At 42.9% G+C, this 23188-nt stretch overlaps 1 protein-coding gene across 2 annotated transcripts; it reads right to left on the bottom strand.

Moving 5' to 3' along the window:
- Positions 1–68: 68 nt before the first annotated feature.
- Positions 69–23188, bottom strand: LOC148899563 (sarcoplasmic/endoplasmic reticulum calcium ATPase 2a-like). Of its 2 annotated transcripts, XM_088994895.1 has the most exons (18): positions 23072–23188; positions 22440–22578; positions 9765–9845; positions 9392–9477; positions 8819–9283; positions 7304–7392; positions 7108–7210; positions 6398–6529; positions 6198–6317; positions 5904–6122; positions 5308–5643; positions 3980–4200; positions 3699–3901; positions 3523–3608; positions 3297–3430; positions 3079–3196; positions 2318–2438; positions 69–632 (listed from the first exon to the last, which is right to left on the bottom strand). In XM_088994895.1, exons 2-18 carry the CDS (start codon positions 22525–22527, stop codon positions 619–621), a joined length of 2616 nt encoding a protein of 871 aa, XP_088851021.1. In that variant the 5' UTR covers positions 22528–22578; positions 23072–23188; the 3' UTR covers positions 69–618. The 2 variants fall into 2 exon arrangements, with proteins under 2 accessions (XP_088851021.1, XP_088851020.1); XM_088994894.1 differs by having other exon boundaries at positions 69–2438.

Below are 23188 nucleotides of genomic sequence, written 5' to 3'. Positions count from 1 at the left end.
TGACAATTAAAGAAAAAAAAAAGTCGATGTGGAAGTCATGCCTTTTTGAAAGGTTCACTGACAAAGACTTAAGATTCATTACATTGTATTTTATTGACCTGAATCCAAAGTTCATGTGACAAATTGAACAATCTCACGAAAAAGGTACAGAAGCAAAATGACTCACTCGATGCTCCTCTTGTACATCATTACATGTGCTTCAAATTCTCTTGATTTGTAGTCATCCCATAAAAGCATTTCCTTAGGAAAAATCAACAGTTTTTAAGCTTATCTAACACTTGTCTCAGGTGAGTAACCTTTAAGCAGTTCTTGACATTCTCTATTACACAAATCAGTAGCTGTAGCAGACATGCACCAGGAATATTATGCAACTGAATGTACACAACAGTACTAAGATCTTCAGGTAAATTAGGGCATGAGAGCCGTTGTTATTCTTGGCTCTTCATGCGCAAGGATGGAAGGAGCGATGAGGACTTTGATTCATGGGCATACGATCAAAACAAATGAACAACCTGTGCTGTCTTCACTTGACGTTTCCAGTTCTTCAACTGGAAGTGCGCCGTCCAAAACACAAGCGCAACACAAAACAAACCAAGTAATTTTGGAGTCGAGTCGAGCCTATATGGCCTTGGCTGGGAAGAGAAAAGAGAGGGAGGAGAAGCATTAAATCGTTGCCCGATTAGTCAAAAGTACCAGTTTACCATTCCAAAGTGTGTTAAAACTTGCTTCAATGTACATAACACAGACAAGATGCACTTGGGGTGAGCTGAAAATGATTACTTGAAGTGAGAAAACAAAATGGCGGAGGGGAGATGGCGAGTCTGTACCTTCAAACAAAAACTATTCGTGCCAGTTTGAAATGTCAAACAATTCAACGACCACTAGCACTTTGTGATGCTGAAGACATTTGAAACCAATCCATATTTTGTTGCTTCCAACGCAAATGCCATCCACATCGTGATTTTAAAGGCTTATCAAAAATCTCAAGAGCTGTTGTATTAGCCTTTGCACAAAAACGGGCAGGCGCGTATTCGCATGCGGTTCAAGGTGTATTCACACCTGCAGCCAAATGCATGGAAGGAATGCCTTGTAAGGAAAAGCTTAATGGCACATAGTGGCAAAAAAAGCACTCGTCAAATATTTGAACGGCAACAATAAAATCAAGCAGTTCAACAATGTACACAAAAACACACGCAGCAACACCGCGGAGGTGAAAACCAGGCTGTTTGTGTGAAGTAACATGGACAGTGTTTTCAAATACAGTATGTGCACATTTATACATTATGTATAAATAGTTCTTAAAATAAAGGACATGCACAGAAAAGTCCTCACTGACCTAAAACGAGTAAAAATGTGAAGGCTTTGGGTGCTTCAAATCACGTTAGTGGAGATAAATCGGAGTAGTAACGGTTATAGAACAGCGGTGAGGTAGCTGTGCTCTGCCTAATGCAGACACCAATGTCCTAAATTTACATTCTTCTCGTCCCCATACAGCCTTCCAAGACAAGTGATCTATTGTTTAAAAATGTCTTGTAAATCATCTATCACTCAGACAAATGTCAATAAAAACAACACTGGTCTTTTTTTTTTTAACAAAAACTGTTAATCACAGATGCAAGAAAACCTTTCTTGATATTTTGCACTGATTTCCAAACCGCCCTGTATTTTAATCAAGTGCATTAGGTATTAATAATAATAACGAGAAGAAAATATGTAATCTGGTAAGCGTATGAATTACGGTTTGGGGGCAACGTCAGGTGGGCTTTCTTAGTGAAAAGTCATTGCTACAAATTGAAAAGGCTTGGTAAGATCTGTTTTGTGTGATTTTTACAGGCCAAATTTTGAAAGTCAGAAAACCCTAATGTGCTGTAAAAGATATTTTTGAAATTAGTTGACAAAAATACATTTACGGACACACAGTCATCCCTGATTAAAAGTTTCTGTTGACCAGTGTAGTAGTAGTAATAATAATAATAATAATAATAATATAAAAACCACATAATTTCACCCCCTCCCCCCACAATGCATTGCCAGAAATGTCTCAAATATCAAAGACTCCTCCGCCATCAGACCGGGCAGGAGAATTGACTGGAAGTTAATGTTTCTGTTAGATATGTGCGTGTTAATGTTCACTCCACAGCGGTGCCCGGGGGGGTGAGTCAGGGCCACAACACTGCAGCCACGTTAGTGTCAGCACTGTAGATCCACAGCACCAAAGGCAGCGAGATGGCCACAAAGGGCCACGAGATGCCTTCGGCACATGCGGACGGATGCCACTGCCTTTTGCGGCCCGCCGCCGGCCTCTCCGACTGTTTACCCAAGTCCAAGTTGTGCCTGGCCGTAAACTTGAGCAGTTCATCCAACAGGATGACGGGTATCGAGATCTTCAGCACCATCATCCACTGGGTGGCGTCCAGAGGGGTGATTTGGAAGATGACCTGAGGAGCACGGCCACGTCAAGATATTAATTTGGGAGTAGGCTTCAGTATATGTGGAGTGAAGGATTAAAACAAAAGGCAATAATACAACATGGAAAGGCCCTCTGCTGCTGGTCTTGTTGCATGATAAAGCGTCTCCTGATTTGGATGCAATTTTTTTGTGTAAAAATTGCCCTACAAAATGCATCCTACTGCTTGACATGTGAGCCGGTTTCAGAAGTGGCACGCAAGACATGAAATTACATTGACAATGGCTCACATATGAAGATTACTTGTTTTGGTTCATAATTACATTTTTTTTTCCTTAAAATACTTTTTGGTAGAACCTAATCTTGGCACTCAACAGTGCACAAATCACTGTTTCAGAATTTTTGTGACTCATCTCTGTACTTCCTTTGCAAAATTCTATGTGGCCTTCTGATTCTTTCTGGTGATGGGTGTGCTCTGCCCCGAGTTGTTGAACCCGTTTTTGTGAATACCTCCAAATTTTGGTCTCATTTCCATTTTTTTTTAAATCTGAAATCCAACCACTGAAATTAAAACAAAGGAATTGATCTTGCCGTTCCAATACTTTTGGAGGGGACTGTCGCTCACGTGGTGACTTTGATGACACGTCTGGTGTATTTTACTTCAGACTTACTGGCAGAGGCTCCACATAGAGAATTAGGAAGTGAAGAGACATGGAGAGGCAAATGGCCCCCAGCAGCCAAACGTTTTCCCAAGGAGGCATCCGCACCAGGGACTGGTTCTCTGACAGACTGGGAAGAAGGGAGCCGGGGACGGAAAGGAGACAAAGACGAAGAAGAAGATTGTTGGATGTACATGTTGCTTCTCCACCCTCCCTGGAAGCTTTTGTACCTGTTGAGAGCGTTGCACATCTCAATGGTGACGAGGACAGACAGGGCCATGGTCATGGGATACGGCGACTCAAACACCTCGCAGTCCAGGCCATCAAAGTCTGGGTTGTCCGGGGTGCACTGGAGGAAGTGACTCTACCGAGAAAGATGAGGGAGTTATACCGTGGACGGACGGTCCGGTCCGGTCCAGCGGGGGTTGCGCCTATTCGATAATTGTGCCCGCCTACCAGCTGGTACAGTGTGACCTGAGGTCCGTCATCCGAGAGTGTAAACCACCACGCCGCAGCTCCCACCGTGGCGGCGCCGACGTAGCCTGCCAGCAGAGATGGCAAAAGCGCAGGCTCCGCCTTCAGACGACATCCAACGACTCAAAACACCCGTAGACTGCGGCCGCGACACTCACCCCCAATGGCCACATATCGGAAGAAGAGCCACCCGGAAATGAGGGGCTCTCTAGCATTGCGGGGAGGCTTCTCCATGATGTCGAGGTCCGGAGGGTTGAAGCCGAGGGCGGTCGCGGGGAGGCCGTCGGTCACCAGGTTGACCCACAGCAACTGAACTGGGATCAGTGCCTCGGGGAAGCCCAGTGCCGCCGTAAGGAAGATACTAGCGGCAAAGGAATGCGACATCAACATGGCAGACTGGCAAATGGAAGAAAAGCTCAAAAAGGATTTGGCAACTTACCAGACGACCTCGCCGACGTTGGAGGAGATGAGGTATCTGATGAACTGCTTCATGTTGTTGTATATGGCGCGTCCTTCCTCAACCGCAGCCACAATGGACGAGAAGTTGTCGTCGGCGAGGACCATCTCAGAGGCCGACTTGGCCACGGCAGTGCCCGAACCCATGGCGATGCCAATCTCCGCCTTCTTTAAGGCGGGGGCATCGTTCACACCATCTCCCGTCTGCGGACAAACGCGGTGTTTCTTTAGTCTACAACACAGGTGTCAAAGACAAGGCCCGGGGACCAAATCTGGCCCGCACATCATTTTATTCGGCCCGCCAAAGCAAATCAAACGAGTAAAATTCCATAATGCTGGCTAAAGTCCAAATCAAAATTTCAAATTGTCGTATGTAAACCACAATAGCAGTCATTATTCTTGAGTTCAGATTTAAAAAAAACTAGTCATTCATCAATGTGTGCTCTATATGTAATATGTGGAAGGGATTAAACATTCTAATGGTTTCCCCAAATTTATAATGGCCCTCAAGAGGAAATCATAACTACAATGTGGCCCCCGGCAAAAAATTACTTTGACACCCTTGGTCTACAACAGGGGTCCTCAATATGTCGATATCCAAGGTACTATGGGTAGATACTAGCATGACAAGGTTATGTGACATTGCCATGAACTGACGCTAAACAAATACAGTTGAGTTGTTTGGAATAAAAACTCAACGTCAGCCATCCCTTCACTTGATTGATACACCGGACAACCAATCAGATGACATCTCATTATTAGGTACACTGTGTGTGGTCAAATGACATCCCTGAGTGTTGCAAAGTTAACAAGCTAGTCATAAGTTACATCCTAATGTAAAACGTAAGATAGGATATAAAAATGAGTGGGGGAGCTGGACCAAGGAAGAAGAAACAAAGTTTCACTTTCATACAGAATGGGCGGAGGACTTTTTATCAAAGTGCGTTTGTCTGCTCTGCCGATTATCAGAGTGAACTCAGGTAATGGCAAAACATGTACATCATAATGTTGTGCAACATATGCGGTTATGCAATCAAAGTAAGTTGCAAGAATTCTCAACATATTTCTCAGTAAATATAATGGGTAGATCATTTTGATTTGGTCATTTCAAAAGTAGCTCCCATGCTGAGAACGTGTGAGCACCCTTGGTCTACAAGAACCTTGCGACTAAAATTGGGTATGCCAAAAAGCTGATGCGCATGAGAAACGAAAAGGGAAAGTAACAAGTCAACGCAACTCTCGTTCCAGATACGCTTGGGGTGTCATTTTGCACGATTCGGCATGTTTGGCTTTGATTTTGAGATGACGTACCATCGCTGTGATCTCATCAAATCCTTGAAGGAACTCGACGATCTTGGACTTGTGCGAAGGCTCAACGCGTGCAAAGCAGCGAGCGTGAGTGACTGCTTCACGCTGCGCGTTGGGCGCCAGTTCGTCAAACTCTCGTCCGGTGAAGGCCATCTGCTCTACGTCGTCTTCCTCGGAGAAGATGCCGATCCGTCGGCAGATGGCCACGGCCGTGCCCTTGTTGTCCCCCGTGATCATGATGACGCGGATGCCAGCCTGGCGACACAGCTTGATGGAGGCCGCCACCTCTTGTCTGGGAGGGTCCAGCATGCCGACGCAGCCGACAAAGGTCAAGTCTGACTGGAGGCCGAGGGACAACAAAGATTGCATGGTGAAGCAAAGGTTTGGCCTTTTTTTCCCAATGCAATTGGAAACAAAATTTCAGAACAATTTATATCCCCCATGAACTGCCGAGGGTGTGCCGGAGAAAATTGCAGCTGTCATACACGAGAAATGGTCGAGAGATTTGAACTTACAACTCTGAACATTGAGGTGGACATCTTAACCACAAGGTCAGATATTCCGGGAAATTATATTGATGGCCGAAGCCTAGCAGTCACCTCATACTCGGAGAATTTGGTGGGCTCGGACAGTATCATATCCTCCATCTTGGGCGGGCTGTCTCGTGTGGCTAAAGCCAGACATCTCAGCGTGTCTCGGCCGGTCCCGTATTCGCGAATCACAGACATGATCTTTTCCTTGATGGGTTTGCTCAATGGAACTTTGCTGTTCCCCACTCTGACATGGGTGCATCTGTCAATAACACCCTCGGGCGCTCCCTGGAACAAAAATTCAAATGTTCGTCACACGCTGATAAAAGCAGCCGGTAATTTGTGTGCCTTGTCGAAGTATACCTTGACAAACATTTTTCCCAATGATGAACGGGACTTATTAGGGGTGCAGTATACAGACATTGACTTCCTGTCTCGAGAGAACTCCAGAGTGCACTCTTTCTTCATCAGTTGTTTGATCACCTGATATCCCCGCCCCCCACAAAACAGTAAGAAAACCCGCAGCGTGTCATGTTAGCACGGAAGACGTTTGCGTCACTCACCGAGTTGCAGGCATTAGCTCTGTCTATGTTGGATAGATTGTGGACTTCTGTGTCAAAGACGTTCATCTTCTCCACCAGACAGGTCAGTGCAGTCTCGGTCGCCTCGCCGACCTTTTCATATACACCTTTCACCTACATTATTCAGAGCGGAAATGTCAATGATTACTTTTTTGAAGAGAAATAAAAAAACAGCCAAAATCTTGATTTACAGTCATGCTGCATCCTATCGAGTGTAGAGAGATGTCTGAAATTTTGGTGACCTTAATTACAGTAGCTACACGAGAGAGCATAAAATAAGAGGAACATTTCCACACTTTGGACTGGGTTTATAATAAAAAGTCATGGGCTTAGGTTTTATAATTTGTGGTATTAACTCAGTGCACAATGATATGCATCATCTCACGTGGAGACAAGGTGCAAAACACTTACCATTATCAAGTCCACATCAAAACATAAGTTGACCAAAAGCTTTAAAAATTCACATTTAAAAAGAGACATTAAAAGAAAAAAGAACAATAAAAATCTATATCCATGCCCCAAGAACGTAGATGTGACTACAAACGTAACATACTCAGATACTTATAGTACACTCAAGTAATGAATATTAGAATTTATTTTTTTTGGGTGACCCGAGTCAACAATCAAGCCATGCGCGTGCACTGGTGGACTCTCCAAACTATTTAAGAATGTGAGATGGATGCAATCCAGACCTCGTTAAAGTCCAGCGATGAGTCATTACACAGTGCACAAATGGTGGCCAGTTCCACCAGAGCATCATACTGAGAGGATTTCACTTGTTTCCCATCCTGGTATCTGGGGGAGATGGTTCAGTAAATGCAACCTCGGTCAGCATCCATTTGGATCAATCGTCATGAATTAATTGTCATTTCCCTTTTTATAACTCACACGTTCCCCTCCGGTGCATAGGTTGATCCTGTGATGGTAAACTCAAACAGAGAGCAGCTCTCCCCTTCCACTTTGTTGAGAATGAACATCTAAAAATAACAAAAGATGGCATCAACATGTCACAAAGCAGCATTTGACTACACAGAGGACGGCAGCCGCGGCTCGTTTCAAGAAGACAGCAGGTGGCAGCAGAAGCCGCACAAATCCCAAGCGGACTTGAAGTCGAGCCCGTGCTTTTACATGGTCTGTCCCTTTCTGATGGTGGCCTGCTGCCGAACCAACATGAAACACAAGTCAAAACAGTCTTGCAAAATGTCACACAGGAAGGCGTTTTGCGCATGCACACATAAGGTAAGAGTTAATCGAGTTAATCGTATGAAAAGAAAATGGAATAGCCAAAGCCAAGCCTGTGTCACTTCAGGTTGATCAAGAGCAAAACTGATTGATTAGTGGTGGGATCAAGTGGTGCGGGAGCAAAAACATATTTAGAATGATCATTTGTGGTGTGTGTGTGTGGTTGTGCGTGTGTATCCTGTTTCGTCTCCGGTGGCTCCATATAATTATGAATTTTCAGTTCCAGGTTGGTAAATATTGTGATGTCACGAGAGGCTGGGTTCTGGAGGGCAAATACATCCCCCTAAGATGGCTTCACCCGGAGAGAGTTTTGGCCCCATCTGGTGGAAGGCAGCAATTCAAACACCACACCTGCGGCTGATCACGGCTTGATTGGCAGGCAAGGCTTTTAAGGCGGAGAGCCTCTGAGTGTGGGCCCGGGGGAGACAAGCTCTATTGCTGTGCTCTGTGGAGAAACTGATTGCCGTGTGGAACTCATTGCCAGTTGGGACCACACGACAGGACACTGGATTCGGACCTTGCTAAAGGTGGCTAGGCTACATGAGGAGGACGTCAAGAGGGGTGAGGCCTAGAAACTCATGGAAGAGAACTCCGTCTTCAGTTTCACCTCAGAAGAGACTTTAGTATGATTTAAATATTGGAAGAGACACTATTCTTGCCTTTGTTACTTGTGAATTCCCCCCTGAAACCCTTTATTAAAACCTTTGTATTCAAACCTGTCGCCCATTGCGCTCCTTGTCCTGTCCCGCTGAGAGCTAGCCTCTCATGACATTACAATATTTACACAAATAATGTAATAAGGCAATGTTTCCACTGAAAAGAATGACTGAGCATCCAATAGAGATATTGCAGAGAATAAGGAATCCATCTTATTCCAAAGAGACAACGAAAGTCGTGTTTGGCTTCTTTTCATGTTGATGACGCAAGGTGACTTATATAAGGGAAGCAAGTCATCCGAGTGCACAGTGTGGGCAAGACGAGCCTGCATGTTGCCTTATGGCTAAATAATCTGTTGCCTGATCACAAGCGAAAACAGTATTTGCACAGTGTTACTTGAGCAAACCATCACGGTCAGGCAACTTAGTACCTTATATGATTCAAACATCAGAGAAATACAAGCAGGCTGCCAAGCAACTTTTTAACGCCAGGTGTGAGACTTACTCGGCAGACAGACATTTGATTGGTGGTCAGAGTTCCTGTCTTGTCAGAACAAATGACGGAGGTGCAACCCAAGGTTTCCACAGACGGCAAGCTGCGGACAATGGCGTTCTTCTTGGCCATCCGGCGGGTACCCAGAGCCAAACACGTGGTAATGACAGCAGGCAACCCTTCAGGGATGGCGGCCACAGCCAGTGCGACCGCTATCTTGAAGTAGTAGACAGCCCCTCGGATCCAGGAGCCTCCGTGCACAGGGTCATTGAAATGGCCGATGTTGATTATCCACACCGCAATGCAGATGAGGGAAATGACCTTGGAAAGCTGTTCGCCAAACTCATCCAGCTTTTGTTGCAGGGGTGTCTTCTCCTGCTCAGTCGCTGCCATCTCATCACGGATCTTACCGATCTCTGTGTTGACACCCGTGGCCACCGCCACACCCACGGCTTTGCCAGCGGCAATGTTGGTACCCTGAAATCACAAGTGGTGTTGCGGGCAACTGCGGCAGCCGTTTTTGTTCTGGGACACTGGCCGACAAAACGTCTCCTGTTGATGTCGACTTCTCCTAAGTATACTTACAGAGAAAAGCATGTTCTTCTTATCTTGATTGACAGCGCGGGGGTCAGGCACAGGATCTGTATGTTTGATGACGGAGACAGATTCTCCTGCAAAGACAAGCATGTGTTTCATTGTTAAAACAGCAGATGACTTGGGATGAAATGCGGCAGTTATCAACATGCAGCAGTAAATAATAAGGCATCAACATATATGACCAGGGACCAGTGAAATGAGTCTTGGATTGCCTCGTGCAAAAATACAAGAATAGATGAGAGCATTAGTGACTTCAGTCATTCAAAGTGCTGCACCTTGAATTTAACATACAAAAGTCTGCAGGTAAACTTTCAGTTGGGTGTTTTGATTGACTTGATTAAAAACAAGTTTCATCACTTACCAGTTAGAATGGATTGGTCCACTCTCAGGGTTGTTGATTTGATTGAACATATACGGATGTCGGCGGGCACTTTGTCTCCAACTGAAACCAAACAAAATATGTCAGTGCAAAGACATCAAGCACATTTCCGACTGTGTATGTGTAATTAACTAAATAGGAGCTACAATCTGCAGATGGTAACTTGGTACACATCTCATAAAAGGAGGAAGTAGCTTAGTGCAGATATTGTTGTCCATGGGCCATTAGGCAGTGGTGACAACACTGCAGGAAAGGTGAAAGAGAACCAAGGAAAGGAGGAAATGGAGGACACGTGAGCCATAAATGGCTTGTCTCAAAGGAAAAGCCAATTTAGGATTGTGGCGACCCAATTCAGCTTCCTAAAGCTGCACAAAATGAAATACCGGAAATTGCCCCTACACTTGCCCCCTTCCTTCTTCAACACCAAATAATGGACCGAAAGCGTGTAGACATCTAGACTGCGAAACACCATGTGTCCTCTGCTGTTTTCACACTGTTTTGTACATTTCTAAATCTTTGGTTTTTCCAGATCAAGAATCTAAATGTAAACATTTCACAAGGACAACAAAAATGCAGTTTTTAAATGATTAATTTATTTATTAATGGGAAAAAGATCGAAACCTATCTGACTAGCCCATCATTAAAAAGAAGAATCAGAATTACTCCTTGAACTCATCAGCAATAACTCAAATCAATAATTTGGAATTGCGGGTCATGATCTTTCGCATTGCTGTGGAGGAATTTTGACCAACTCCAGTTCGCAGAATCTAGTTTTTCATGCATCTAAGTACTCACACAAACTCAGAGTATTCTTTGGCGCAACATCAGACATGTACATGGTGAACCAACCAGCACCAAACAGATCCAAAATCTATCCAAAAAAACATACCCCCCCCCCCCTACAAAAAGCCGCAAAATGAGTGGGGGGTTGTGCGTCAATGGATGCGTCAAAACTCAAGAAGAACAACTGAGGGTCGACGCTCGGTCACACTACTGAAATGGGAAGGGAAGTGGGAATGGTGTGGTGTCTTTTTTTGAAGATTGCAACAGGGTCCAAATAAAAGAATGAGTGGGGAAATGTAATTTTATAGAGGGTAAGGGCAGCCTGCAATTGCTCAAATCAACAGCTTGGAGGGAACAATAGTTTAAATTTACTGGACATCATATTGCAGTTTTCAAGCATAGCACGGCATCTCAATTGGATTCATGCCCGAGCTTTGGCTCGGCCAACTCCACACTTTTTTTATTTTTTGAACTACTTAGAAGTGGACTTGTCAGTAGGTTCTGGGTCACTATTCTTGATTGAACGAGAGCACTTGTGCTTCAGGACCTGATGATTGCCTAGAACACTTTCTGGTTGATAGCACAATTTATGATCATCCAGGTCCTAAAAGTAGGAAGGCCGCAGATGTTCATGATTGTTTTTTGACCTCCTGGGTGAGTTATAATCACTTGGGACTCTATATTTGTAAAGAATGCAGCTACACTCGAGCGTAAATCGCAAGTGCAGGAATTGGCCTAAACTTTACAGCTGCTGGAAACATGTCAAAGTATTGGCAAAGATAGGTAAACACAACTTTGATGAAATTAAGCAAAATGCACACAGACACATTCTGAAATCTGAGGATATGCTTGGCGGATGTCATCATGTTTCATTCATAATTATGACAACAGCCTTTTTCGGCTTCACTGAGCCATATGTGTGTTGCAAAAATAACAACACTTGTGCAGCTTGCTCCTGCGCATAATTTGACCGCGTTATACCCCTTGCCTATGCTGAGCAATAACATTGAAATAGGTTTGGTTGGCTGACAACTCCTCAGAAGTTTTTCCCAGTTTTCTGCATTTAGAGATACAGTTAAATGTCTGTTTTTGACCATAATCTATTCCAGAAAATTGATCAAAAACTGAAGTATTTCCCATTATAATCAATTGAATCCGTCTTTTTTTAATAATGACCGAACAATTCAAACAAGTCGACTCACAATGGAACACTACAAGAATAACGTCCAATTTGCGGAGATCTCCACCAGACACGTCCACTTTTTTTATCTTGATTGAACAGCACAAACACACCTGCTCACATTGGAACGCTACACGATAATGTCCGGCTTGCAGAGATCTCAACCAAACTCATCTGCTTTCTAATTAAAAAAAAACATATTTATTCAACAACACTTATGCGTGGGTCATGTGACGCGACGCGAGGAAGTGATGTGTAAGGAAGTGGAGGGGAGTCGGGTAGCGCACAGTTTGGTCGCGAACCGAATTTCGGTTGTAAACCGAGGCAGAAATCCCGAACTTTTTGGTTGAAAACCACATTGGTCGAGAACCGAGACGTTTGAAAACCGAGGTTTGACTGTAGTGACTTGTGTCTGTGGTTCACTTTTTTTCACTAATTTAATGAGTGAAACAGTTGTTTACGAGTTCACAATAGTGTACATTCTAGATCAGGAGTAGGCAACTTCAGTCCTTGAGGACCATTATCCTGATCAGGCAATTGCAGAGCTTGCTCATGGCGGATCAGATGATCATCTAAATCAGGTGTGTTGAATGTGGTCAACTTCCAAAACATCCTGGATAGCTGCCCAGTTATGTTCTCGGTGCATGGTGTTGGTGCTTCGTGATCCTTTGAGTTCTAAGTGCTTTGCTGTCTTCGTTTGTAGTTTTCATGCAATTACAAACCCACCTGGACCATGGGAGGAGCATTAAATATTTGCAGATTTCCACTATTTGTGACGGGCTTGGTTAACAACCCCAGTGAATAAGTGGGGTTCACTTCGGTTGCCTTTGTGAAGGTATTGATATTGGTTTTAAAATCCTAACCAACATTGAAACTAAAATAAATGCGCGCGCGCGCGCGCACACGCACACACACACACACACACACACACACACACACACACACACACACACACACACACACACACACACACACACACACACACACACACACACACACACACACACACACACACACACACACACACACACACACACACATTCCTGTTTCAATGGTTTTGTGAGGTCCGGATAACTCCAGATAAGTAGTGAGGACCACGGTTGCTGATAAGTTTAGAGAAGAACTAGTGTTACATTTCAACACTAAATGCCTGTCACCCCATTTCCCACTTCAACTTTTTACAAACAAAGAAATAAAAAGTGGACTTGAAACTGAAATAACAGCAGGAGTGAGGTTTCTGAATGGGTTCATTCAAAGTCCTCACCCCTGTAGTGAATTTGGTTAAACTACCGTTTTACTTTTTGTGGTATGAACTTTTTCCTCCCGTTAACCCCGCAGACACACACACACAAACACACACACAATGAGTAAAAAATGTGTGTATCCAAGTGAAATGAAAATACACAGCAAAAAATCATTTTGGGTGAATTTGTGAGGACCTCTTTGAAACTTAAACAGATGCATGTATAGACCCTCTAGAAGCCTTTAGAATGAAAGACTTGTGAGGACCGGCCAAAAGTTCCTCACGTGTCAAAAATGTCCTCACTACGTATGGTATAAAATGTTAGTGGTCCTCACAAGACTAGTCATACAAACACACACACACACACACACACACACACACACACACACACACACACACACACACACACACACACACACACACACACACACACACACACACACACACACACACACACACACACACACACACACACACAAATAAATCCCTGAAATCAGAAAGGGGGTAGGATACTTTAGCTCACCACTGTATATGATGAGCCTATATAAGGGAAAAAAGCACTATTGTAAGATAAAACCAACATGACCTTTAGAGAAGGCAAGGGCTCAACAATGCACAAAGCCGAAAATGGAAAAAGTATTCTAAAATCTTCCTCAATGTTCCGATCAGGTTTAAATGTGGCTGTATGATGGCAGCTGTCTCCACATCGACTGCAACAACACAAGAAGAGACAAAAGGACAAACCTGTCTACTTGATACTTTACTGAGAATACAAACCATCATAATTCATTCCATTAACAGGCCAGTGTCTGTTTTCAGCGTTTTTACGGTTCCGTGCTCTCGAACACATGGGGACTGGTGCGCCACTTCTGATCCTTGGAGAAGGTAGACGATGACGGGCAACTCATTAAGTGTCTTCCACAGTGCTGCCAGAAAGGTTGACCTGTCAGCAGCTATTGTCCAATCCAGACAGACATCATTTCTCAGAAGGACTGACATCTAACACGGGAGCATCCAAACACAGAACCACAGGAACAATAAAAGCTTCCCTTCTGAGAAGGGCACTAATCCTGGCTCATAGATAGGACCGGCTACTGTACCAAAACTGTGTTGCGATATATGCACACACAACCATGTACAGGTCCAATCAGTGTCAGCTGCAAAGTTCCCTTTGAAATTGCAATTACGACTCACTTTAGCTTCATCACAAAAACTTTACGTTTTCCTTCCGTGACATTGTTTGGGCCTCGCCTCCGCAGTTATGCAACACTTCCTGCCTTCGGGTCATTACTTAGAAGGAAAAGACTGCGGAGACCCACTTTCCAACAATGGGGCCTGCAGCTGAGTTTTTAATTTTTAAGAAACACTGGGATTGTCCAGAGGCTTTGTTACACTGCAGGCCTGCTCTAAGTAAGTGTGTTGTGTAAATCAGCTGTCATTTTGTGTCAACATCCTGCTTGGTAGCGATCCAAGCATCTCATTAGCTATTCACACTTTTGCACCTCTGTGTTTGCCAACAGGTGATGAGCTCCACAGAGTTCAGGCTCAGTGATACATTTACACAGTATGACTCACAGAGGTGCCTTTTAAATAGACCTTTCAACAGCAAGTGAGGCAGCGGCACAACATAAGCTGGCAGCTTTGACTGGCACCTGCCGCTGCCGTGTGTTCGGGTACAGCATGAGGTTTAGCCGGCAAGGCTTCCTCAGGGGCAGCCAGGAGGGTTTCCATGTGCTGATGGCAGCAGGACAAAAGGTTGAAGTACTGTCAAGTCAGAGGGCCATTACACAAGAGTCAACATGACAGCTCTCCAAAGCAGCCTTCATGAACAGCTACCTCAATGAAAAGCCAGTCTCCAAATGAATATGTACTCGCCACTGGCTGACATTTGCAAGATGTCACACTTTTATAGGCGTGAAAATCTTCACATTTTTGTCATTCTGTGAATCTGCGCCAAATAGGGGTGATTCATTGACAGGATTTTCAGTATAAAATCTTGGTGCCCATTTCAAAGTGAAAAAAAATAACTACTATCTTAGCTGCATCATAGTCTGTTTCTTGTGTGGAGTACTCTTAAGCTTGCGGCTCAAAAAAAACTCTTATTTGAGGTGGCTGCTTCATAAATTTGAGAACTAATTTTATGCAGGTTAAACCTGGGGAACATGAGAAAGAGTTTTATCAAAACATGAAAAATACAATAACTGGTGAGTTGTCGCAGTGGAGCTAGTTTTCAAGTGACTCACTGCAAGTTCAATCACATAATCAAGTATGTGGATAAAATAGATGTGTTGTCTGATGAAAGAGCAAGCAAATACTCATGTATTTTTGTTTAATTGACATTGCGCTGCAAGAAGGAGAGGTACCGCCGCTCGTTCCTACCGACTGCTGTCAGGCTTCACAATTCCCAATGATCACATGTGAAAAAAAAAAAAAAAAAAAAAACTGGACACTTGTAAATATGGGTTGTTGCAATATATCTAAATGCATCTCTTGATTCTGCACTATGTACAGTCTTGTTTATAGAACGGTTTTTGCACATCTACATTTGCACAGTATACAGTTGACATTTTTATTTTGTTATGCTTAGAATATCTTGTTTTCTATCCTTTCACTCCCACCCCAACCCCATCCCTCTTCAATTGCTGCTGTGGACTGCAAATTTCCCCATTGCGGGACGAATAAAGGTATTCTGATTCTGATTCTGATTCTGATTGTGCATGAGTAATTATGTTTTCTCGTGTCTATAAAAAACATTCAGTGGTACAATATTTTTGACCACGACATTCATCAAGGAGGAGACTGTGCTGAGCGGTTGCGCCTTTTCGGCAGCATGAATATGCCAGTACTGTTTTTGAATGGGAGGAATGTTGGTGCCATTCGACTGCCATCGCTGGACACCAAAGGGGCCATTGTGCTTTTTTGCGCCTGTAATGGGCAGCATCTTCACAGCCCCGCTTTGTTCAGTGGAAGGTCGGTGCTGTTGGACAATCTGCGGCTTGATGGATGCATGGCTTGAGGAGCCCGCGATAAGAAGAAAGGAGCGTCAGCGCAGAGCGCCGATGCGTGTATGGAATTGTCGTGGGATGGAATTGAAGCTGATTTATGGGGGACAGGAGATGTGAGACAATCTCTTTTCGTCAATGGATGCTACAGCTGCGTGTTTGCTTTCAACATTTAGCTTGTAGTCGACTTGCACATTCCACCATGATGTCCCTGATCCACTGGTGAAGAGACGCTTTGATCCTCTCCTCCTCCTTTCATCTGGAACTGCTTTATGTAACAAAGAGGGTACAGAAAGTGCTTAAGAATGAATGTCTCTCTGTGTCTTTGTGTTGTCATGTTATTTGTTGCTTGTTTTTTTTTGTTCTTTTGACTTCAAGACGGCGCCGCGAGAGTGGCTGCCTTTCCAGCAGCTTCTGTGTTTTGCTTTTCTACTTTCATTTCTTTCATAACTTTGCTGCTGTGAAATGTAAATTTCTCCACTGCGAGACTAATAAAGGCAAATCCAATCCAATCCAATATCTAACACAGCGGTTCTTAACCTGGATTCAATCGAACCCTAGGGGTTCGGTGGATCCTCCGCCGCAGAGGTCCACCCCTCAGTCGAGACTGCAGTTAGTAGTCATTGGAAGAAGGGTTCGGTGAATGAGCATATGAAACTGGTGGGGTTCGGTGCCTCCAACAAGATTAAGAACCACTGATCTGACATAAGCATTTAGCACATGTTGTATCGGAAATCTACGGCATTCGTTTTAAAAAGGCATCGAGTTGTGAACATCCTTGCAACCTTGGTTTTTGAGTCAACACGAGCCTTGATTATAGTTTTCCTTTTATACAATACTGTACATCTTGATTCATATAACAATTTCACAACAGCTCAAGCTGAAACAAAGCACTTACCAAAACAGTAAACAAAGTAAAATAATTCCACATTTGCTATTGATGGATGGATACATAACTAGCTAACTAATTATCTATCAATCCATTTACTTTTGACATGTTCAGTATTAATGTACTGTTTAAGCCCTGCAATTGACTGGCGACCGGTTCAGGGTGGCCTCTGCCTACTTCCCAAAGACAGCTGGGATAGGCTCCAGCGCCCCCAACAACCCTAGTGAGGTTAAGCAGTTTAGAAAATGAATGAATTAATGAATGTATTGCTTAACGTTTACTTTTGTACGACTTATTTTGTTCATGTAAAGCACTTTGTTAACAGCGGCGATTGTTCTTAGGTCACTGTAAATACTCTTTAGCTGAGTTGACGAGGAACAAGATAAATATTGTTTTTACGAATAGAAGTTTTTTAAGTGTTCAATTAAGACACTCAAGACCCAAGAGGAAGCAAATACTCCCTTAATTTCTTCTGACCCGTTTTACTGCTAAATCCTCTCAGGACAACTTTGTCATGTTCTTGATCGACATGACACAAATACACCGGCCATGTTATCACACAAGGCCGAGTGCAGACACTAAACCAAATTTACCAGCGGGCTGTATGATGCAACTATACAGGCATAGGCATATAATCTACTTGTCACCATATTAATAAACAAGCCACAAATTTAACTGTAATCATATTCCGCAAACACCGGGCCTGCCAGAGGGCCAATGTTTTGTTAGTTAAGTACATTAACATGATTCTTGCTGATTTGCATTTCATTAATTTGACCTCATTTTGGCTCGTGCACGGTTTCATTTTAGGCAGGTAGCATAGTTTCAGTTTGAAATGCAAATAGCTTTGCTTCTGCCTCCGTCTTCTTGATCATACGTTACCTCAGTGAGTTGTGACACACCTGTTCAGTTTTCCTTTGGAATTTATTCTCAGGCGCTGCAATTATTGCATATTTTTTAGTATTGATTACTCCATCAATTGACTAAATTGACTAATCAGAATAAAAATGTTATTTTTCATTAAAGTGTAAAGGGTGGCATGGTGATGGACTGGTTACAAAGGTGACATCTCAGTACAGAGATTATGGGTACAAATTGAGTCCCAGAATTTGCATGTTCTCCCTTTGCCTGCGTCGTTTTTCTCCGGGTAGTCCAGTTTCCTCTCACATTCCAAAAACATGCACCGAAGGATCGTCAAACACTCAAAAATTTCCAGCGGTATGATTGTGAGAGTGAATGGTTGCTTGTGTTTGTGTGCCCTGCAATTCACTGGCTACAGAAGAAGGGTGCCCACCCACCCCGCTCCATACTGCCCAAAGAAAGCTGGGAGAACTTACAGCGTGCCCGCGACCTTTGTGAGGATAGACAGATTAGAAACTGGATGGATAGAAAAAAAGAGGATAAAAAAATTAATGTTGACACTCTTGTTGACCGTTTATGAGGTGCAAAGTATAATTTTTGACTCATAAATTGTCATGCAAACTTACTTATTTCAAGCATGGAAAAAAGAATTAAGGTAAAGCAGATGCTTTTACTTGCTCCGCGGGTTAACTCACGCACAGCAACCCTTGTGCTTCATGTTATTCAATGCATATGATATAACACACAAGGAATAAGCAAGACCTTGTCTCCATTGAAGTGTCCAAGGAAGAAAAACGTGGAGGAACAGTGATAAGATCACGGCCAAAGAAACTGCATCCACCACACTTCACAGCAAAAAGGAAAAGCCCCTCAAAAACCTCAGCAGCAAAACCAAGTATTGATGAATGCTTGACGATATGATTGAATTCCATCTCTTGTGTTGACAATGATGCAAAAATCAAACCTGTTACGCAATTACAGCAGAGACTCCTTAAGATCTCCGGTTTGTCGTCTGTTGTGATGAATCTTAAGCAGCCGCCAGTTCAGCCCTCGCATAGCATGTAACTGTGTTGCGGTACCCATGGTAACAAACAAACAAGCGTTTATTAAAATTAACAAGGTGCTGGGCAGACTGAGGCAAAACAAGGTATGTAGAAATACAGTGTCCAAAATGTTATGATATTTGCACTTGTGGCATTTAGCAATTAGGATGTCTAATTTACTGTGTTAGGGAGAGGAATAAAAAAACTACAAACACATTTCAACAAAGGTGGAAAGTTGTGTGTTCTTTTGACTTCAGGACGGCGCCGCGAGAGTGGCTGCCTTTCCAGCAGCCCCTGTGTTTTGCTTTTCTACTTTCATTTCTTTTATAACTTTGCTGCTGTGAAATGTAAATTTCTCTACTGCGAGACTAATAAAGGCAAAAATCCAATCCAAAACAAAAATTGAATAAAGCCATTTGTAAATCATGTTCAGTCTGTATTTAGTGTATGTATTACACACACTGAATAGGTATTTTTGAAACTAATACACTTTATTTTTTTTGCAAATAATCATTCATTTAGACGTTTATAGCTGCAACACGTTCCCCCCAAAAAAGCTGAAACAGGTCGCGGGGGAAAAAATGAGAACGTTGAGGAATGCTGATCAAAAACATGTGTGGAACATCCCAGAGGTGAACGAGCTAACCTGGGAACAGGCGGATGCGATGAAAAGAGCTTCCCTGAATTGCTCAGTCATTAACAAGCAAAGATGGGGCCGGGTTACCTCGTGACAAAATACTCTATACTAATATTGGTGTTTTGCATTTGACTAAAAATATCAGTCTGCGTGTTTTGGGTCTTTTAGATGCTATAAAACGTTTTTCTGATGTCAGTTAGGAAACAAAAAAAATGGTGTCTGTTGTCCTTTAAGGGCAGTTGTTCCACACTGTATAATTCAAAGAAATTTAGGGATTCCTTCATCTAAGGTCAGAAGTAATCAATGCATGTAAGCAGCAGTGAGAAAATTTAACATTACATGTCCGTGACCTTCGTCCCCCCCCTACTGCATCAAAAAACAACATCAATGCTAATTTCAGACATAATTTGTGCTACTTGGATGAGACCTTCACATTAAGTTTGAGTTTCCAATGGCAACAGCCCTATCAGCAAGATGAGGCCATCTATCTCCGTCTTGCTGACAAGTCATGTTCCTTTGCCAAAAGACAGTCCCTCTGTGACACAGGATGCTTGACAGACCACTTAAAGGCCACATACTATCCACAGTGTCTGGAATCCTAGCTGAGGGTGCAGTGCTGATGAGCAGGGTCACCGTGCATCGAGCATGGTGGGGTAAGCTTCACCACAAAGTGCTTCCCTATAAGGCCATCTCTCTTTGACACAATAGGACTAGATGAGAGTCTCCCTCTTGCCACCCTTCTCGCTGGGCTGTACAACCCACCAGCCAAACAAACTCACAGCCAGGTTAGAACAAATGCAATGTGATCTGCTGCTCTATGAAAGGATAGAGCGCCAACGACAACAATAATGTAACCGGGCAACATACAGTGTTTTATAAATTGACCACATTCATTAAGAAATATCATCAACTACTTTTCAAGGCACCCGGATTTCATCCCACACACCAAATAAATGGGTGTTGGGTTCAATGAATAGTCGAAATAGTCAATTTCCATAAATATGAGTGTGAACTTTATTTTTTGTTCTTCATGTGCTGTCACTGACTAACAACCAGGTCCAGGGATTTTAACTGAATTAAAATAAACATTGGTATATTATATGTTCAAAAACAAACATCCATCTAAAAATAAATGAATAAACAAGCCCTCCATCTCCCAAACTGCTTTATCCTGACGTGGGTCACCGGTGGTGCTTGAGCCTATCCCAGCTGTTTTCAGGCTGCAGGTAGGGGACACCCCGAACCACTTACAAGCCAATCACAAGACACACAGAGACAAATGACACAAACACACACAAACAGACCCACAAGCACGCATGGTTGCGCGCGCACACACACACACACACACACACACACACACACACACACACACACACACACACACACACACACACACACACACACACACACACACACACACACACACACACACACACACACTATTTTGAGTGACTACATGGGGATTATATAGAAAGGCAAAACATATTATAATTATCTTATTTTTTAAAAACATTCAGCAACATGACCAATCGTCGGACAAGGCATAGGTCACATTGATGGTTCAAGAAAATACTATTCATGAGAATGAATATTGTAAAGCTCTTGTAGGGAACAGAAGTTTATCTGGACATCATACATGTTATGCTTCATTTTTTAACTATGCCTCAAGCTGCTAAGAATGTACTCCATCTGTCAGCGCATGATCAAATAACCGTATCACACAATAATGTGCAAAACATTTGCCCTTATCAAGGTTACTGCCCATTTTTGTAATCCACCATGTGCGCCAAAAAAATAAACAAAGGGGCATACAGTACATGGTTGAGACCAGACACCTGTCATCTTCACGAGTCCCTGCTATAAATATAGCATTCCATGATCGAAACCATCTAGGACTAGCTATAAATAAAAGCAAGCACCACACACGCACGCACCCGCACACAAAGATTCTACATCACATCAGAGGTGAAGAGCTAAAAGACAATTGCAAATAAGTCTACAGCTCAATGACTCAAGCATTGCATAGACAAGTCAGTAAATTGATCCTAACAAATCTTCAAGATGGCACTGCACGAGTGGCTGTCTTTCCAGCATTTTTTTTTCTTCATAACTTTGCTCATATGAAGTGGGAATTTCTCCATTGTGAGACAAATAAAGGATTTGTTATTTTATCTTTTGGAAGAAACGTGGGAGGGTTGTCCGCACAGTAGCATGAATGAGCACTCGTTCGCAGGCAGCATCAACATTTAGCTTGTAGTCGAGGTGCACATTCCACCATGATGTCCCTGATCCACTAGTGAAAAGATGCTTTGATCCTCTCCTCTTTCATCTAGAACTGCTTTATGTAACAAAGAGGGTGAATGAAGAATGAATGACTCTCTGTGTCTTTGTGTGTTATATTGTCTTTGTGTTGTCATATTTGTTTTTTTTTTCTTTTGACTTCAAGATGGCACCGTGAGAGTGGCTGCCTTTCCAGCAGCTCATGTATTTTATTTTTCTACTTTCATTCCTTTTATCACTTTGCTGCTGTGAAATGTAAATTTCTCCACTGCGAGACTAATAAAGGCAAATCCAATCCAATCCAAATCCATGAGATCGAGCCCTGTGAGATTTCAGTGTCAACATGCGATGTGACCACATTTTTCCCCTGTTATCTGAGATCCAGCATTAGCAACTAAGGTTGCATATAATTTTTAAAAATCGGTTACCCACTTTGTGACATATTAGCTAACAAAGATTCTGCACTATGTACAGTCTTGTTTATAGAACGGTTTTTGCACATCTACATTTGCACAGTATACAGTTGACATTTTTATTTTGTTATGCTTAGAATATCTTGTTTTCTATCCTTTCACTCCCACCCCCATCCCTCTTCAATTGCTGCTGTGGACTGCAAATTTCCCCATTGCGGGACGAATAAAGGTATTCTGATTCTGATTCTGAAAGCCACATGATGTAAATGACTAACACAGGCACTTTTGCCATATGTGCTGGAATGCAGAACAACGAGTTTTCTTACCAGCAACTTCAACGATGTCTCCAGGCACAATGTCTCTGGCTTTGATCCTCTGGACCGTCTTTCTATCCTGCCGGTACACTTTCCCCATCTCAGGCTCATATTCCTTCAGCGCCTCAATGGCATCCTCTGCATTACGTTCCTAAAATCAGCATTACCTCAATTTGCTGCACACATGTCATCCATCATTCACTAAATTCTGTGCTGAATGATGTGTACAGTTTAAAGAGTTTGTAGGTGGAAAAGATTCATGTTGGTTGATTTTCTCTGTGTGGCGCAGTGTTATGTCATCTTAAGCCTTTTGATGAACGATAGAAGTAATGTAGTAAAAATAGTTGCACTTTTCATACTCCTACGATTTTATGATAGGACCAAAAATCAATTTGCAGCGTTGCTGGTCATCAACTAAAAAATAAATAAAAGAGCACTTTTGTGATTTTTCAGGAGAGAACCTGACTAAATGTGCACTTTCAGTTAGAGTACTAAAGTTCACAACAGCGTTTATCATTACAGTAAAAGTGTGATTGGGAGCATTCATTTTGTGGGACGGGGTCTGTCACACACACACAAGACGAGTTGATGTACGAAGACAAACTGCTATGTGATTAAAAAGTAAAAGTGTAAGAACTACTCACCTGCCACACCCCAACAATGGCATTGGCAATAAGAATGAGTAAAATTACAAAAGGTTCCACAAAGGCAGTAATTGTTTCTTCTCCCTCCTCAAACCAGGCAAGGACCTAAAACCAACA

Source organism: Hippocampus bargibanti, linkage group LG04 (genome assembly GCF_051943395.1).
Source record: "Hippocampus bargibanti isolate YZ-2025 linkage group LG04, ASM5194339v1, whole genome shotgun sequence".
In the NCBI taxonomy this organism is placed as follows: Eukaryota; Metazoa; Chordata; class Actinopteri; order Syngnathiformes; family Syngnathidae; genus Hippocampus; species Hippocampus bargibanti.
Note: the sequence above shows the minus strand (reverse complement) of the source record. Positions and strands in the feature narration are given on the sequence as shown.

Excerpts from the sequence above, each read along its gene's own strand:
- LOC148899563 (XM_088994894.1), bottom strand. The coding sequence starts at position 22,527 with ATGGGGAAAGTGTACCGGCAGGATAGAAAGACGGTCCAGAGGATCAAA. Across the intron at positions 3,902-3,979 it reads AACGTCGGCGAGGTCGTCTG|TATCTTCCTTACGGCGGCAC; the intron begins GTAAGTTGCCAA and ends CTTTGCCGCTAG. Across the intron at positions 3,431-3,522 it reads AGGTCACACTGTACCAGCTG|AGTCACTTCCTCCAGTGCAC; the intron begins GTAGGCGGGCAC and ends CTTTCTCGGTAG.